Below are 17,963 nucleotides of genomic sequence, written 5' to 3' on the forward strand. Positions count from 1 at the left end.
CTCAGCAGCATCCCACAAAGTTCAGCCTCCCATCCTTAAAACACTCCCTTCCCTTGGCTTCCATGATTCCACCTCTCCTGATTTTTCTTCTGTCTTTCCAGCCTCTCCTCAGTTCCCTTTAAAGTCTTTTCTCTGCTCTTGCCTGCTCCACAATTGGTGCTCCTGGCTCTAAACTTTTTTCTCTACTCTCACCACACACTTTGTGGTACAAGTTCACCCATTCCCACAATTTGGTCACTATGCTGAGTCCTCTCTCTTCAGTTCCGGATACTCTGCACATCTCCACTTCTCTGTTTCAGGGGCCCTCACACTCAATATGTTCAAACCTGAGGCCGTCACCTTTTCCTCCCCCAGTATTCCTATGGGGGTACATGTTCCCACCATGCAACCCCCACCACTATTTCCAGCCACCACCACCACCAAATCAAATCCCTTCTCGATATCACTGTAGATGTCATCCACCGCTCACCACCCTTAGTGCTCATTCTAGACAACCATTATCTCTTGACTTTTAACTCCTCTCCATACTAAAACCAGAAAGACTTTACCAAACAAATCTGAAAGTTCTTCTCTGCTCAAAACACTTCCGTGGCTTCCTGATGACCTTAATACAAAGGCCAAATAATGTACCTGGGTTTACAAGCACTCTATAATATGATCCTGCCTCCCATTAAAGCCTTCTCTTGCCATCAAGACTGGAGAGAATTATAGAAAGGCCTTTTATCTTTACCAGGGATCGGCAAACATTTTCCATAAATGGAGTAAAGTATATTTTTTTTAGGTTGTGTGGGCCACATACAGTCTCTGTCGTGCATTCTTCCTTGATTTTTTTCTTCTAGAACCCTTTAAAAGTATAAAAACCATCTTTAGCCTCCAAGCTGTACAGAAACATACCTACATTGGATTTGGCCTGCAAAATCATAGTTTGTGACCCCAGATCTGAATGAAAAGTAAGAAGGTAAGAAGAATTAAGATACAATGTCAGAGTCTACTTGCATTTTTTTTTGTATGCTGTACAGTGGGGTCATATTTCATTATTTTTTCCATGTGAGTATCCCATTATTGCCGCATAATGGGCAATATTGTTTGTTTGTTTGTTGTTTACTTGTTTGTTATTCTTATTTGTTTGTTTTTTGGGCAAGTACATGGAGCGGGAATCGAACCTGGGTCCCCCCACATGGCAGGGAGAATTCTACCACTGAACTACCCTTGCACCCCTGGCCTGCATTTTTTGTTCATCACAAGGTCACAAGGACCTCCTATAACATGTTTGAAGAAGAGAAAAAAAGATGGATTTCCCTATGTTTTGTTTAAGAAGGAAATGTCCACTGAATACCTTTGATATTCATTAAAACTCATTTGCTACTGACAAATCTAGATTAACTTATACTGTGAGTTGTGGTGAAAGGTGCAGTTGAAATAAGAAAAAAAGATACAAGACAGGAAACCTTGGATAATGGAGAATGGGAAGAGCATTCGCTTGGACTCAAGAGATCCAGTTCAAGTGCAGCTCCACCATCCACTGGTTAGAGGCTTTGAGCAAGACGTTTCTCCTCTCTGAACCTATTTCTTCAGCTGCAGTGATAACACCTGCACTAACACCGCGCGTGCTGGGAGGACCAGATGAAATCATGTAAGGTAGAAGCCCTCTCTAAACCTTAAAGTGTTGTGGGAATGCTAGTTAATATCAATAACGGTTCCTGCAACACCCGGCAAGATGCTTGCTCAGAGGTAAGGACTTCATCCATTCCATGGACTTGAACTAGGCTAATTCTCTCATCCATTCATGGAAGACTTAATTTTTAAAAATTGGAGTGGTTTTTTGGTTTTGTAGCAAAGTAAACAGTCTGACATAATTGTCCCCTTAAGAGATAATGCATTGTTCTAAAATTACTGTCACACTACAAAGCCTGCTCTAGTACTTCTTCATTGCTGCATCCTTGGTACTGAGGCAGCTAATGAGTCACACCATACGCTCTTGGATATTAACTAATATCACCACTATTGTCATTTGTCCTCAGATTGATTGCCTATTTTCTTCTTCACTAGACTTGACTCTACTGATTTTGGACTCTTTTTAACAGAAAGCTGCCCTCCAATTCCAAAGATCTGCCACCCTAGAGTACGGCTGAAAGACTTCTCTGAAGGCAGTTCCATCTTGAGCGGTGGTAGCACCCTCAGAACACGTGTTAAACCTGTCACAGCGTTACCGTGGGAAGGACAATTATGCCATGCAGGTGAGTTCTGGTGTGTATTTGCAAAAAAACGACCGCACAGGGTTATAACCACAGCTCACAGTTTTACCCCTGCCATCACCTGTCTTCTGCACAATTCATCAGCATACATGTGGGCCGCTTGCCTTACACTGCAAGGTGTCAAATGCTGAGGTTCCGGCTTCAGAAAATAACTCCCTCATGTTTTAAAAACAAACCACAAAACAAATAGATTCAGCCAGATGTGATGACAAGAGTGAGGAACTGAAAATCAAAAGAGGCACATTCCCTCTCTATATCACTTGCTGTGTGGGCTTGGACAAGTCATTCTCCCTCTCTAGGCATCTGTCACTTCAAAAATAAAATAAGGGGGTTGGACTAAAGGATCTCTCTGGTGTGTTCTTAAAAAAAAAATGTTTTCAGTAGTCATTAATGTTTGCAGATTGTGAAACGAGGGGTGCAGCTGGGTTATCAGGATGGGGTGAAAGGTGCCAGTGGTACAGGGAAAGGAGAGAAAAGACCAAAGTCCAGGGATAAAGGCCTTGGAGAAGTCACAGCAGCCCGGGGGCAGCGCCTCCCCCACAAGGAATGGGGCGCCCATGGCTCCTGGAGGATGAGGCAGCCTTTCTCAGCCTAAGCGGAAGCAGCCGCCTTCGTGGGGGGGCTTTTATTGGTTTGTTCTCTGCTGCCCACCAAGCGAGCTGTTGAAAGGTCTGCTCTGCCCCGCCCCGGGGGGGCCCAATAACTGCTCGGCCCACGGGCGGGGCAAAGGGGTCCTTACCCATGGTGTTGTTGGCCCGGGAACAGGCTGTGCGCTTCAGAATCTCGTGCACCTAAAGGAGGGTGACAGCAGAGTTGTGAGGGCCTTGGCCACTGTGCGTCAGCAGCGGGCGGGGTGGGGGGGCAGCATCTGGACACATTTTGGGTGAGGAAAGACGAACCCAGGCACAGCCGGTCACACCCATTCCAACTGGAGCACGTTGAGGAAGCAAAGAACTCAACCCCCTCACACGCAGTCCCCCCTCCCATTCGCCCCACCCTGAAAATCAAATTATAATCTAAAGGCTAAAAAGTGACTGCAGTCACTGAAGGGAGAGGAAACATACCAGGCGGTCCCAGATCCCATAGCCCCCTTATGGGCTGTGGCCGAAGCAGCAGGGCCAGGGTGGGGAGCAGCGTCGGCCTCTGACATGGGGGGGCTGGGGAAGGCAGAGGCCTCCTTACAAGGTGCATGGGCAAAAGCCAGGAGGAGACACGCCTTCTCCACCAGCCTAGATGCCTGGGAGAGCCAGGGTGGCAAGCTGGGGAAGTTACAGGAAGCCGAGTCCAACAGGATATGAGGGTCCCGCTCTGGTTCCCCCACAACGAGGGGTCCGGGGTTAAGCCCTGAGCGTAGGCCTCCTCCTCCGAATCAGAGCCGCCTCCCAAAGCTGCTCCGAGGAACCAACCCGAGGAGGTGCATGAAAATGCTGTGTGCTGAACGAGGGCTACCTGCACGTCAGTGGTTGATATTTTTATTTCTCTGTTTTCCTGATCTCTAATCTTGTAATTCTGATCTCTTTTCTAATCTCACCTCCCCAGTCAGAGCGTGTTGTGCACTTCCAATGGGCCCTGGGGTTTAGGAGTGCAGTGCTGGGCACAGAGTACTCGGCAACTGCTGCAGGCCTAAGGCCCACCTGCCTAGAGGAGGACAGCAGAGGCCCCTCTGCTCTCCATCCCCTGGGCTGGGGGCTCCCTCTGGAGGACTCCGCCTAGCACAAGGGAGGGAGAGGTACTGAGAGTACTCGCTGAAGAATAAATACAGACACCTGTGAGTCAGGGTAAAACTGATGGCCAAGCAGTGACCCTCTCATGGGTCCCAAGGGCATTTGCACCCCTGTGCCAGGCTACAAAGAGATGCTTGGCTAACTGCTGGGCTTCCCATACACTCCAAAGCATGGGCCACAGGGAAGACATCCATCCACTGAGGGGGTGAGGTGTGCAGACAAAAGCCCAGAAGAAGGTAGATTCCAGGTCAAAACTCAATCCCCCCTTGCCTTCTTCTCATGGTATGGGGTAGACTGGGGAAAGGACAGACAGGGAAGGAAGAAGTTTGCAGAAGGAGAGATGAATGAGAGATGTGTGACTCCATCCCACATGCACACTCCTGTATTCCAGCCACGGACCTAGAGCGAGTGGTGAATAAATAACTTCCAGCAGAATGGGGCCCAAGAATGTTTAATTCTGCTTATAATACACTGCAGTAATTCAAAAGGAGTAATGATTAGGAACAGCATTTATATGGCGTTGTATTATTTTATAAGCACTTTGCAATTATTGGTTAATCTCTACAACACCCTATAACTCCCCCACAGAAGTGGGACCCAAGCCATGTTGAGATTTAAATAGCTTGTAATAGCTTCAACTAAGAAATGGGAAGTACATGCTTTTCCCCATAGAAACAGAAAAGAAATTATATGCCATTTTAAACCCTCCTGAAACACAAGGCTAAATGTACTGTAATGTCTTCTTATCCATTCTGCAAGCAGAGTCACTGCCATGTTTTCAGTGTGCCTGGGAAGTGCTCTCCAGCTTCCCTTCACTCTTATCCTTTCTTATCATCCTGTTGTCCAGGAAGCCCTTGCAGGGCTCTAGGCCTTGTTCGCCCCCTGTTAAAACTTAAGCTCTTTCCCAGGGATCAGTGGAAACACTCCTGGGTTTCCTACTGCCCAAATGAGTAAGTCCCTGATTTCCTTGGGCCCCTTTATCTTTCCTCTGACCATGGGCTGAATGCCCTTAGGATGGAGAGAATAAATTGATCAGACTGGAGAAACCCTACAGCTCATATCCAGATTTTCAAAATTCAAAACTTGAACATAAAAGGTAAGATTTTAGAATCAAAGAAGAGCTACGGTCATGAATTTGGGCGTTCTATTGAATGGGTTGGAGTTTTATTCTCGGACAAACTGGTGAACTCTAGCACTTGTTGTGATATAATGCACTTGGCTGTTTTAGGAGGGTGAAAGAAAAGAAAGAGCATAAAGCCAAGCAATCAGATGGACTAGTTGTAGTGCTCATTCTGACACTACCAATCTGGGCATTGGTAGGTTATCGATGCATTGCTCCTCGGAGCCTCAGTTTCCTCAACTGTAAATCAAGAAGAGATTACTTGCTGGGTGTAAAGTTCCCATCAGCTCTGAAGGTCCCTGTTTTTGTAATTCTAAGAAGAATAGAGAACCCGCAAAGACAAGACATTACTCTCAACCCATGAATGAGGGCAGTTTGCTGTTTCTTTTGCTCCTGGGATTGGATAGCTCCTGGATACACTCTTGGTTGCTAGGCAACTCCAAGCATACAGTGATGGAGGTAAGGTTGAGAGGATGCCCTGTTCTACTAAGTACTCAGCCTTTCCCCCACTCTCCTTCCCTGCCCCACCATCTGTTTACTTACAATGCGGCTACGGGTGGCATTATCAAAGAAGGTGTCCTTATCCTGGATGTTGTACCTGGAGACACCAAAAAGCAGATGGTAAACTCATTTCATTATCCCTGTCCTGACCACCATCACTTCATGCACATAGCAAACCCCAGAATCCTTCCTTTTGGAGCCACAAAAAAACAAAACAAAACATGAAAGAATATTTCCATGACACCAAAACTTGCATCTTACAGCTCATTATGGTGATGAAGAATCTGTTTTGGAATGGAGCGATCTCAGAAGGCAATTAGATATTCAAAAAGTCCCAAGGGGGTGGTGCAATGGTAGCTCAGTGGCAGAATTCTCACCTGCCATGCCAGAGACCCAGGTTCCATTCCCGGTGTGCCTACCCATGCCAAAAAAAAAAAAAGGCCCAAGGCTTTTTTTGTCCACAAAGTTTTCATAATTTTAATATTCAATAGCTGCACTGAAGATACACTTACAGTGTTTATACTTTTTGAACCAGTAATTTTGAGAACTTAACACGAAAAAAACTTATCATAAGGAATAAATTCACTTGAATAAATGTTAAAGAAATGCAAATGTTCATTACAAAATTATTTAAAATAAAGATTATAAAGAAATAAGATGCATTTCAAAAAGCTCTATAATAGAGTATGCAGCCATTGAATGCAGCCATTGAAAATTATAAATATGAAAACTTTGTAGACATACAGAAAAATATTGCACTATGAAACACATTATTATAAAATATTATACTATGCATTTTACATTTGTAAAAATAAAAGTATATCATGCTTGCTTCGGCTGCACGTATACTAAAATTGGAATGATAAAGAGAAGATTAGCATGGCCCCTGCACAAGGATGACACGCAAATTTGTGAAGCATTCCATTTTTATAAAGAAAAAAAAAGCATATAAAAAATGATGCCTGGGTGGGCCATGGTATGCCTGCCATGCCAGAGACCTGGGTTAGATTCCCGGTGCCTTTCCATGCAAAAAAAAAGAAAAAGAAAAAAATGACGTCTGTGCATGAATAAAGAGGAAAAAATACAAGGATAAAAGAATAAAGTTTCAGTAGTTTGGCTATGTCTCTTTTTTTTTCTCAAAATTTTATTTAATGTCGTTACATCAATTAGATACCAAGTCCTAATTATGCAAGGGTCATGTCTACTCTAAACTACATGTATCAAACTTTCACTCAAAAAAAAAAAATAAGAAAAAAATAAACGTGGAGAGTTTTCTGTGTTTAGATAAAAACATTATTATAAAATAGTACACTATGATCTTACATGTGCTAGAGAATACACAGCTGAATGAGCCAGGCTCCCGCCTTCCCGTGATCCTCTAGTCACTGGGGTGTGTGCATTTTCAAGTACCTGATGTAAGGCAGAACGTGGCATGGTGCTGAGTTAGGAAAACTCAGAGGATTGAGAGAAACTTCTGGTTGGGAAGAGCAGGGCCTGAAGGACAGCAGCAGTTAAATGAATGGTGATTCGTGGGAGCTGGCAGTTCAGATGCTGGCACCGGCATGAAGGAAGGCCAGAGAAAGCATGGAGCAAGTGTAGGGCAGCAGAAAGGACAGTGGGCCAGGAGCTCGGCATGCCTGTCCCAGTTTTGTCACTCACCATCTGTGTGACCCTGGACCTTGGTCTCCTCTCTGTAATAGAGGAATAGTTGTATCTGGCCAGGAATGGATGGGATGGGAGAATATATGTCAAAGAAATGACATATATGTGCATAGAATTGTTATCTAACATGGTGACCATAGGTGAGAGATATTTTCTAATGAATAGCAAAAACACTGCTCCATAAACTCCATCTCCTAAAAAGTGAGGTGTCCTTTCATCTTCTCTGCATTTCCATGACCCTTCCTTTTTCTTTTTCATCCAGTTCTCTTACCACTCCTAACAGTTACCTATTTTCTCATTAAGTCATAAACAAGAAATAATGCTTGCTTGGCTCCTGCTTTCCAACCACAGACCCTTTGGCAAATGTCTCCCAAGTGGATATTCCTTGAGGTGAGCTCTTATTTCTTTTCCACGCGTGGAAGGGTGAGGAGACGACTCTCCTCAAAGTCAATGAGTACATGAGTAGGCAGCTGGGAATAGAGAGACCCAGAAGCTTCACCCATTCTCCTGGTTTATCACACCATATTGGATCCCTATCAGGCTGAGAACTGGGCATGGTTCTCCCAGAATGGTTTCCCCACAGAAGGTAAATGGGTGTCTTGCCATTTTCTTACAGAGTTCCAAAGTTTATGGTTGGCTCCTCCTTGCTAGTTCTCCATCCACCATGAAAAATGGCCAAAATGACAAGTTGTCGGATAAGCCACTAGACAAACACCCCAGGGCTATTTTGGATCATCTACTTGGGGAAGGGAATTCACAAAACAAGAAGAGGAGACTTGTCACCATGAAAGGATGCCCCCTTCCACTTCACACAGGCATTGGGACACCCACTTGGTGAGCCCAAGGGCTGAAGCATGGGGTAGTGCTCTCGTAATTTCTTCCCACCCCCTTTGCATCCCTGGCTCAGCAGCTTCAATACTCACAGGTACATCTTCTCCCTGGAGAATGGGTAGGAGAGGTTTTTCATCGTGTTGTTGCTATGCTCTGGAACTCTGGGCTTCAGTGGCGAGCTCAGCTTCTGCAGAATCTCATTGAACGTCTTTGCAATGCTGCCTTCTGCTTTGATCTCGTACATCTATGAGAGGCAAAGTCACCGGTCTGAAAAGATGCTACATTCAACCGTTGGAGAAAAAGGATTTCACAACCCAAACTGCCCAGGACACAGATACCCTGGAGGGGGATACTCTGGGGAGAGAGACAGACTGAAGGAAATAGTGGAGTCTCCATTTTCCCCATTGTTTTCACAAGGACATGGGCTATGGGCGCCCTCTCAATGATTTGTGCCATGGAGGTGACCAGTGATGAGAAAGAAGTGGGGAAGCAAAACTTTCTATCTGACCTTGTTTTATCATCTTAAGAGAAACTAAAGACCTATTATGTGCTGATCTGTATGCTAACTGCTTTACACACATTAGCTCTGATGCTCACAGTCATACAGCAAGGTAATCTATAGTATTTTCATATTATGATAAGAAAATTAAGGCTCAGATAGGTGGGAGTAAGTCAACAAAGGGCACACAATAAATGGATGGCCAGGCTTGCGTGTAACTCATGTTAACTTAATCCAAAGTCTTGTACTCTACAACTAACCCATGCTCATCCAGCATGTCTATCTTTTATTTCTATTAGAGAAAATCTCTGTTCAAATGAGTTTGCTTTCAAAGTATTCATAATCTAATGAGAACCTACTTTGGGTAAGGCCTAGAGTTAGTACCAAGGTAATCATTAATATTTTTACTAGATATAACATTTTATGTGCACAGTACTTTTGTATACACTGAGGCTCGATCCACCTTCATCCACCCTCATCCGCCTTATAGCTTTTGGTCTTTCTAATTTACAAATGCAATTATTGGGGCCCAGAGGTTGTACTGGTACTAGCAAAGCTGTGGTGGATTAATGACAGCCATAAATTTCATAACACAAACTCTCCTTTCAAGAGGTAGCAACTCTGTCCCCTCCCCCTTGGATCTGGGAGGGTTCAGTAGCAGAAGTGACCCTCTGAAGTTCCAGGCCCAGCCTCTTAGATGATGGACAGCTTCTGCCTTGGTCTCCTGGAGCCCTGAGCCACTCTGTAGGAGGTCTGCAGAGGTCCTGAGCTGAGAGGGAAAGGGCAGCATTGAGCCAGGTCTTCCAGCTGCCTTGCCAAGCATCATTCTTATGTGAGTGAAACCTTCTTGGACTCTCCTGTCTAGCCCAACCAGCAGCTAAAAACCACCAGGAGATCCTCCTAGTCAACACCATGTGGAACAGAATAATCATCAAGTACATCTCTGCTCAAATCTTTAGCCAAGAAATCATGAGACTTATTAAAAATGGTTATTGTGTTAAGTTAGTATGTTTGGGGTAATTTGCCATGCTGCAATAGATAGACAGAACATGGGCCAACATCCAAATCTTCCGATTTGAAAGATTGTTTTCTTCTTTCTCATGATAACCTCAAGTTGCTTAAATCTAGAAGAGTAATAACACATGCACAGAAATACTTACAAGACAGAGTGAGATAAATGCCACAAATGATACACAGTGTGCTTTGAGGGCTCAAGGAAAAGAGACTGCATATCCAGTTGAGGAATCAGAACAAAGTTTCACAGACGGAGTACCATTTCAGTTGGACTTTAAAAGAAGGGTAACCATTTTTTGTTGTCATTTTGTTCTTTAATAAAATAATAAGTAGGGGGAAAAAAGAGCCCTGCCTCGAACCTAACAACCAAAATACAACCACTGTTTATTTTTTTCTAATTATTTTTTCTAAGCACTTAGTTTAATTTTTAATTACAAAACTAATACAGTTCTAGTAAGCAACAAACCAAAACCATAAAGTATAGTAACTAAGTGTTAAGAGCTTCCTCTCACTTCCAACCCAATCCTACCCTCTTCTCTAGGAAACCTCTGTAAGAAGTTTAGAGTATACTTTATCCTGAATCTTTCCATATACAACTTTTAAAATACAACTGTAATCTTACTTCACATAATGTTCCACAATTTGCTTTTTTTCACTTAGCAAGATATCAAAGATGTCTTTCCAGATTAGTTCATATAAACCTACCTTATTGGGTTCACAGCAGTACTCAGTAGATGTGAATCTTAATTTCCTAGTGTGAGGTATTTACTTAATTTTCTATACAAGCTTTATCTTGTTTTGATCATACTATATTGTGTATTACACAATATTTATATATTGTATATTGGATGCAATATAAATATCCTGCTTTTTTTCTCTTAACATTACTTATATATTCTTTTTTTTTCTTTTTTTTAATAGGTGGTGATGAGAGTGGCACAACATTAGGCATGTGATCAATCCTTCTGAATGGCATAACATAAATACTTTTGATGACAAAGTCTTCAACAGATATAGGCAAACACATTCCAAGCAAACAAAAAAATTAGAAAAGTTCAGGTTGGGTTTAAGGAAGGTTAAATGGCCTCATTTCTTTGGAACATGGGGTCCTAATGGGGAATTAGTGAGAGACATGGCAAAAAGGCAGATTGAAGCCAACACATGGAGATCCTGCTGTATAAGGCGAATGGACAATGACAAAACCAGAGCTGTGACTCAAAGAAGATAATTGAGTGAGGTTGTAGAAAAAGAAGAAGGAACAGCTTTCTGAAACAAGGGATCATTTATTTCTAGCAGCATATACCAATTATTAAGCATCTTCTATGTACTTGGCTCTTGATGTGCATTTTTGCTAATCTTCAAGATATGCTGCAAAGCCAAGAGGAGCTAAGTATTTCAGCCAAAATCACACATACACCCAGCTAACAAGTGTTGGTATTTGAACCCCCAGGCAAAGCTTGTGCTCTTGACTGCTTTGCTTGGCTGCTTCATATTTGCCAAGACATGAGTTATCTTAAGGGAAAAACAATGTGCAAGTTAGAATGTTGCCTCTGCTGTCATAAAGGTCTTGACCATCCTGCCAATCCTCTTCTTCACACACATCAGCCACTGCAATGCAAAGAGTTCACTGCTCAAGTGTCTTTGAGCCTGGAAGAGTGGGGTAGAAAGATGCCTCCTTCATGCCACCTCAGCATCCATATCTCGAAGGTCATTCAGGGCAAGCTCTGACCAGGAACATGTCCTGCATCCAGACCATAGTGTTTATCATACCCGTAAACACATGTGCTTAAGTGTGCATGTGTATGGTAATTAACATTCCAGGGCAGGGAGGTAGCTGATGGATCCTGTCCTCCAGATGCCTTAGGATGGTAAAAGGTATTCTCCTTTGTCCATTTTTCTCCATGTGCACCTCTGATACTCTAGTCCAAGCAACATTCAACTGCAGCAATAAGCTGATCTCCCCATATCCTTTCTTGCGTACTGATGCCAGATTAAGCAAATAAAAATACAAAATGCCCAGTCAGATTTAAATTTCTGATAAACAATTTTTTAGTATATTGGGTCACTATTGCATGTGGCATATGTACACTAAAAAATTATTGGTTGCTTAACTGAGATTCAAATTTAACTGGAAGTCCTGTCTTGCATTTTATCTGTCAATGCTACCTTTGCCCATATCATATTCAGTGTCCATGCTAGAGCCAGAGTGATGTTCTGAAAACAAGAACCTGATTATGTTGCCTCCCTGCTAAAACACCTACAATGGCTATCATTGCTTTTGTGATAAAGACCAGAATGTTAACACAGCCCAAGGACCCTGCAGAAGTCTATACGTCTAATAGCTCCATAATACCTTGCTCATGGCACCCAGCCACTGACCTTCCTTCAGATCGTCTAACATACTGAGCACTCTACCTCTATACCCTGTGTCCCCTCCCTCCACCTTCATAGGATTCTTTTTACCCTTGAGGCCTCACTCAATTGTCATTTTCAGGGAAAAATGTTTTGGGGGCTCTCAGACAAAGTCGAGTCTCTTTCTTCACAGGATCTCATAGCCCCAAATTCCTCCCCTTCATAGCACTTATCACAGTTGCAATTTTACATTTATTTACTAATTATTTGATTAATGTCCAGCTGCCCCAAGAGATAGGCTTGGGATGGATGTAAAAAGCCTAAAGACTTTAGCTGGATGAAAGATTCCCTTTCTATCCCCACCAATTGCTAAGGTGCTGAGAGCCCAGCCCCAGTAGGTACCAGAAATGCTTGTACTCAGTTGGCACAGATTTATAATTATCTCAGGGCCTTGTCCTGGCAGAAGTCTAGCTGAGCATCTCGGGCAGCTCCTGAGCCTCATCTTGGTAATGAATCTTTTGGGCAAACTTAGAGAAATAGGCTGAAAGGAATGGACTCCCATGGTGGGTCTTTAGAGGAACTTGGAATGGGATGTGATAAATTTTGACTGTTTCTTTCCCCCATCCCCCTTTTCTTTTTTTTGCAATGGGTAGGCACTGGGAATTGAACCTGGGTCTCTGGCATGGCAGACGAAAACTCCGCCATTGAGCCACGGTGGCCCATCCAAATTTTGACTGTTTCTTTATAGGGGTGCCTCAAATCACTAAAAGTAATATCCATTGTCAGCCTTCAGGAAAAAAATGTAAAAGATAGAAGGCGAGAGTCCACCAGAAATCTCCTGATGACATCCCAGCTCCTACCCCACCCCACCCCTGTCCCCAACAGAGCCTTATACAAACATCCCAAGGCTGAAATATTATGGCAGACTTACACTGGAAAGAAATTTCCCATAAGAGGCTCCAAACTACAAGGACTTTAGGGGAGATGGGGCAAGAAACACACACACACACACACACACACACACACACATGTGGGGGCCCCATGATACAAAACCACTGCACTTGCCTTGGTGGGCAAATAACCTGCTTTCTATCCCCAGGCCTTTTCTCATGCTCTCCCTATTCCTGGAACTTCCCCCTCCTTCTTCACCTGGATAATACCTACTTCTTTACCACTACACCTAAATATCAAGTTTCCAGGAAATCTCCCTTGTCCACTCAACTGCATGCTTCCTTAGTACCCTATAAATGAATACCTGAGTTATAGACTTTGCATACTCTTCTATAATTCCTGGTCTATTATCCATATGGAAAACAGGACCACATCCTTTTCATCTCCATGGCAACACTGTCTATCACACAGTGGAAACCCAATGATTCTTATAGAATGAATGCCCTAGGTTCTGGTCCTTGCTGGCACTAACCAGCTGTATGACCCTGGACAAATCATTCTCCTTCTTGGCCTCTTTATCTCTAAAGAGAGAACAGAATACCTTCCCTCTCCCACCATGATGGAGTAATGGGGACCATATTTACCCTCACGCCTGAAACAACCAAAACACCCAGACAAAATACATGAAACAATGGTTTTCAAGACCCTGGGCATCAGGCAAGAAAGAGCTGTGATCGCTGAGAGACAGAAAACAAACAAGGTAAGCCCTGTGATTTCCACAGCTTACTGCCGTGAGATTGTGGTTCCAGCCACAGTCCAGGAAAGGGAAATAGGCAGCGCCCACACATTCTCTGCATTGAAGAGGCAGAGCTGAAAGTCTGGAGAGACCATGGCAGCTAGAGTTCATAGGAAAGTGTCCCCGAGAGGAAAGAGCCATGTAGAGAACCCCAGAGACCTGCAGAGGATCTCCCATGTGAGTATTCAGTGTGATGAAGCTATCCAAACCTAGAGGAGAAACCATCCAAACAGATCAGGAATAAGACCCATTCCCATCAGCTAGACTGGAAAATCTCATAATCCACTAGGTGCCAGGTAGTACTCAGGGAAGTTTTGACTCAGCATTAGGGGATCATTAGCCTTTGCTTGAGTTCTGCTCCAGGCTCACCTAACAAATCATGAAAGAGAGAACTGAACTAAATGATGTTTGCGGTATTGTCCAAGTCTTCCATTCTATGGCTTTAAACATTTAATGAGGAAAAGACACTCATTCATGGTACAAATATTTCTAGGGAAGTCCTGGATGCCAGGCCCTGAGCTTGGTGGTCAACAGTGCCAAGTGCTGGAGCAGTACAAAGACAATAATGACCCTTTCCAAGCAAAGAGTGCTCTGCAATGTATCCGGCGTGTCATCTGCAGTCCAGGACAACTCTGAAAGGTGGGTCTGCCAGGCAGTACTAGTATATCTATTTTACAGACAAGAAAACTGAGACTCAGAGAAGGTCCCAGAATGGCCAGAGTCAGTAGGTCAAACCAGACCTGGAATCCAAGTTTCCTGATTCCCATCAGGAATATGCTTAATTCCTGATTAGTTTCTTTTCTTAAATAAAATATCTTTTGATCCTTGGTGGGGGTCCCTGAACTGTGTCACAGAAATGAGCAGGGTGGAGTCCCCAGTGCAGCCCCCCTCCTGACATCCAGCCAGGCTTTCTCACTCTGCAGATTCCAGGAAAAACACTCCAGTCCTCTTTATAAGTATTAATACGATCATAAGTGGCACCGTTATTACTGTTATACTTGGACATCAGAGAATTATGAACATCCCCAGAAATGGTGAGACACATGGCAGCCAGCTGTTCCCCATTATGCCCTCCCTGGTACACGATATGCCTTTCATGTGCTTAAAATCATAAATAATTTTTAAAGTATGCTGCTCTTACTTTTTATTCCAGTGCTCAAATGTGGTTCTCATAAGGGCTGTCTTGGCCTTATTGTCACAGTCAAGGGGCTTCCTGAGATTTCTTCTTTTCTTACTTCTTTTTTCTCCTTGTCTCCCTCAGTCTCTCCTCTCCAGAGGGGCAGAACAGTATGGTCTGAGGCCTGACTTGTTTCCTTCCTGCATTGGAATCACATGCCTTTCTGGATGCAGGAAACCAAGGCAACAGTGATGTCTATCTCAGACAACATGCATATTACTGTTCCCACTTTACAGATGAAGAAACCAAGGCACAAAAATTTTACTAATGAACCCAATGTCACACAAACACTGGGTGATCCAATGACTCCAAAGATGCAGGAAAGGATGTAATAAGACTATAAACATCAGAATCATGATTATGCACGCATTATTTATCTGAGAACTAAGAGGGCTTCTTCCAGCAGCTGGAGGAAAGATCAGCCAAGAAAAGTCTGGATCAGGCAAAAAGATGGAGACAGTGCCCCAACTATGGGCACATATGTCTGCTAATACCCCATGGCCCAAAAGAATTAATTTCTATTACCTGCCTTTTTGTATTCATTTGGACTTATTATCTCCGTTCCTCCTCTAGTAACTGTAGATAACTGAGGTTCGATTGCTATTATTTATGACATCTCACTTATCTTGAGAAGTAGAGCTGGGCTGAGGATAATCATACCTTCCCACTCAACTTTAAAGTCAGAAGGCTCAGACCAAGTCACACCATGTGTCAGAGAAGTCACACCATGTGGAAAGTGTCACCACCGGTCACTAGCTGGGCAAGGATGGACACCTCTCGAACCAAACAAGTGATGAGGAACAGCTAAAGATGCAGCAAAAATCATCCCACTGTTCTCTGTCCCACGTGGAATGGCCCCCAGGAGTTGCCTGCGCAGGCAGGGGGAGGGACACACGCATAGGCACACACACACACATGCCCTCTGCACCAGGCCTGAGGAGTTCTGTACGCACTTCTGCCTCCTTCACTGCCCATAAGAACATCTGTCCAAGAGAGTGAGCGCTAAACCATTCACCAATCAAAATGGAAACTGTACCAGGAACTAAAATCAGCAGCAAACAAGCACCAAAAGGGAGACTGTGTGTGTGTACCAGGAAAAAGAGCTAACCAGTCTCTTCATCCCAGGTAGATGTCTTATTGATAACAAAGCTGAACGTGGGTAGCAATATATTACAAAACGCAAGTTCTCTACCTTCTCATTCTGTATTCGTGCTTCTTAATTCTGTTGCAGTGTGCCTCTACACATGAATGAGTGTTTAAAAACTGGGATAAAGTCCAAACTGTTTACACAGCTGGCCAGGCCCTGCATGAGCTGTGTCCACCTGCCTCTTGGCCTCAACTACAGGCCCCTCTGCCCTGGTCTTTGACCACAGCCATGCTGGCCTCCTCTCGTTTCCTCACACCTGCCAGGGTCTTCTCACCACAAGGCTCAGGAATGTGTCCTTTCCTCTGCCAGGAACCTCCCAGCTGGTGAATTCCTAGCCAGTCCTCGGGTCTCAGCTCCAACAGTCAGGGAGCCTTCGCTCACCCCACCCCTGATCTAAATTACTTTCCTCTGGTTGGCTCTCTCAGTATGCCTGGTTCTTCTCTTTCCATGGGTGCCTCCCATTTTATAATCATCTATATAATATCTGAATCCTTGGAACACCGAAGCCACATAAGGCCAGGGAACAGTTGTCTTCATCACTGGATCACCAGCCTCAGCTGGGTATCTAGTTCCTAACAATATTTGATAGATAATCAATCAATAAGTGATTGAAAAATGGAAGTTTCCAAAGGGCTAGGACCTCTTATACACAACCCAGCTCCATTCAGATACAATTAGACCCTTCCTAAAAGTTTGTTGGTAACTGAAAGGTTCTTGGTGACCCAGGTAGGGTCTGGCTGCTCACAGCTCACAGGCCACCATGTGTCCCACCCATGGGCAGATGATCCACTTGCTCTCAGCCTCACCTTCCAGGAAGCCTCTTGCAGAATGGGTTTGGCATGTGTGATTCATTCTCTCAGTCATTAAAAAAATATGTATTTAGTGCCTGCTATATTCAAGGCACCGTTCTAAGTGCTGCTCTTACAGCAAAACAAAACCTCTGATCTTCTGGAGCTCCCAGCCTGGCCGGATATACAGACAATAAACAAAGAAGCAAGTACATGATTTAATATCCGGTATCGGTGAGTGCTATTACAGAGGAAACAAGGCGGGGGTGAGGAGTGGCTGGGGCACCTGCTTTAGATAGGGCACTCAGGGAAGGCCTGTCTCAGGAGAGGCCATATGAGCAGAGACCCCAGTGAAATAAGGGAGTGGGTTCTGCAGATGGCTGCAGAAGGTCTCCAAGTAAAAGCAACAGCAGGAAAGCAAGCCCTGAGATGGGAGCCTACCTGGCATTTTGGAGGAATACAAGAAAGCCAGTGTGCTGGAGCAGCGAAAACCAGCGGGATAGTGGTAGAAAGTCAATTTCTACATCAGAGACAGCAGATATGGAAACCATTAGGCATGCCTGACATAGACATTGCCATTCCTGGTCCCTCTCCAGCCAAGCTCCATTTAATGCCTACAGCAGGAACCACATAACACCCTCAGGTCCCACCTGGCCCAGCCATGGGACAGACCTGGCTGATGGTCCCACCCTGACTTTGAACCCAGGTTACCATTCTCTGGGCTCTTGCCAGTGATGAGCAGGTAAATGTTTAACAATGGCCTGGGAGCAGGGAAGTGGGGAGCTGATTTGTAAGACTTCCTGATTTCCATGGGATAAATATTTCTGCTGTGGCCAATTGCAAGCAACCAATGACTTAAAGGCCCCCAGATTTCCTGAGAATTTACCATCAGGCCTCAGGAGCAATACGAGCCTGCACACCACTGGCCCCAGCTCTTACAGGGTAGAGCTCCAGGTGCCAGGCGCCGACTACACCTGCCTGCTTCTCTGCCGCTCACCTCCTGCCAGGCCCTGGCCATCTGTCCACAGGGCCAGCCACCATCAAGCTGGGCCCCCTGCTCCCATGTGACCACACAGCCCAGTGACACAGGACCACGATGATTTATGCCTCTTGTCCTGGCCGAGTTATTACTAATAACTCAGAATGCCCCATTAGGAATGACCAATGAAACGGTCGGCCCACCCACTGCCCTCTGCTCTCACCCCC

General features: G+C 44.4%; 1 protein-coding gene and 1 non-coding gene across 2 annotated transcripts in view; one reads left to right on the forward strand and one right to left on the reverse strand.

Moving 5' to 3' along the window:
* Nucleotides 1-17,963, reverse strand: part of LOC143690476 (anoctamin-2-like) — a 153,456-nt gene that overhangs the window by 69,783 nt on the left and 65,710 nt on the right. The window contains exons 4-6 of the mRNA XM_077168205.1: nucleotides 8,186-8,337; nucleotides 5,643-5,697; nucleotides 2,995-3,046 (exon numbers count right to left, since the gene is read on the reverse strand). Of these exons, the coding sequence (XP_077024320.1) occupies nucleotides 2,995-3,046; nucleotides 5,643-5,697; nucleotides 8,186-8,337 (259 nt within the window). The remainder of the gene's footprint in view (nucleotides 1-2,994; nucleotides 3,047-5,642; nucleotides 5,698-8,185; nucleotides 8,338-17,963) is intronic.
* LOC143642950 (U6 spliceosomal RNA) lies at nucleotides 6,425-6,531 on the forward strand. Its single transcript, XR_013156009.1, has one exon. It is a non-coding gene; the product is annotated as a U6 spliceosomal RNA (small nuclear RNA).

Source organism: Tamandua tetradactyla, chromosome 7, assembly GCF_023851605.1.
Source record: "Tamandua tetradactyla isolate mTamTet1 chromosome 7, mTamTet1.pri, whole genome shotgun sequence".
NCBI classification, from domain to species: Eukaryota; Metazoa; Chordata; class Mammalia; order Pilosa; family Myrmecophagidae; genus Tamandua; species Tamandua tetradactyla.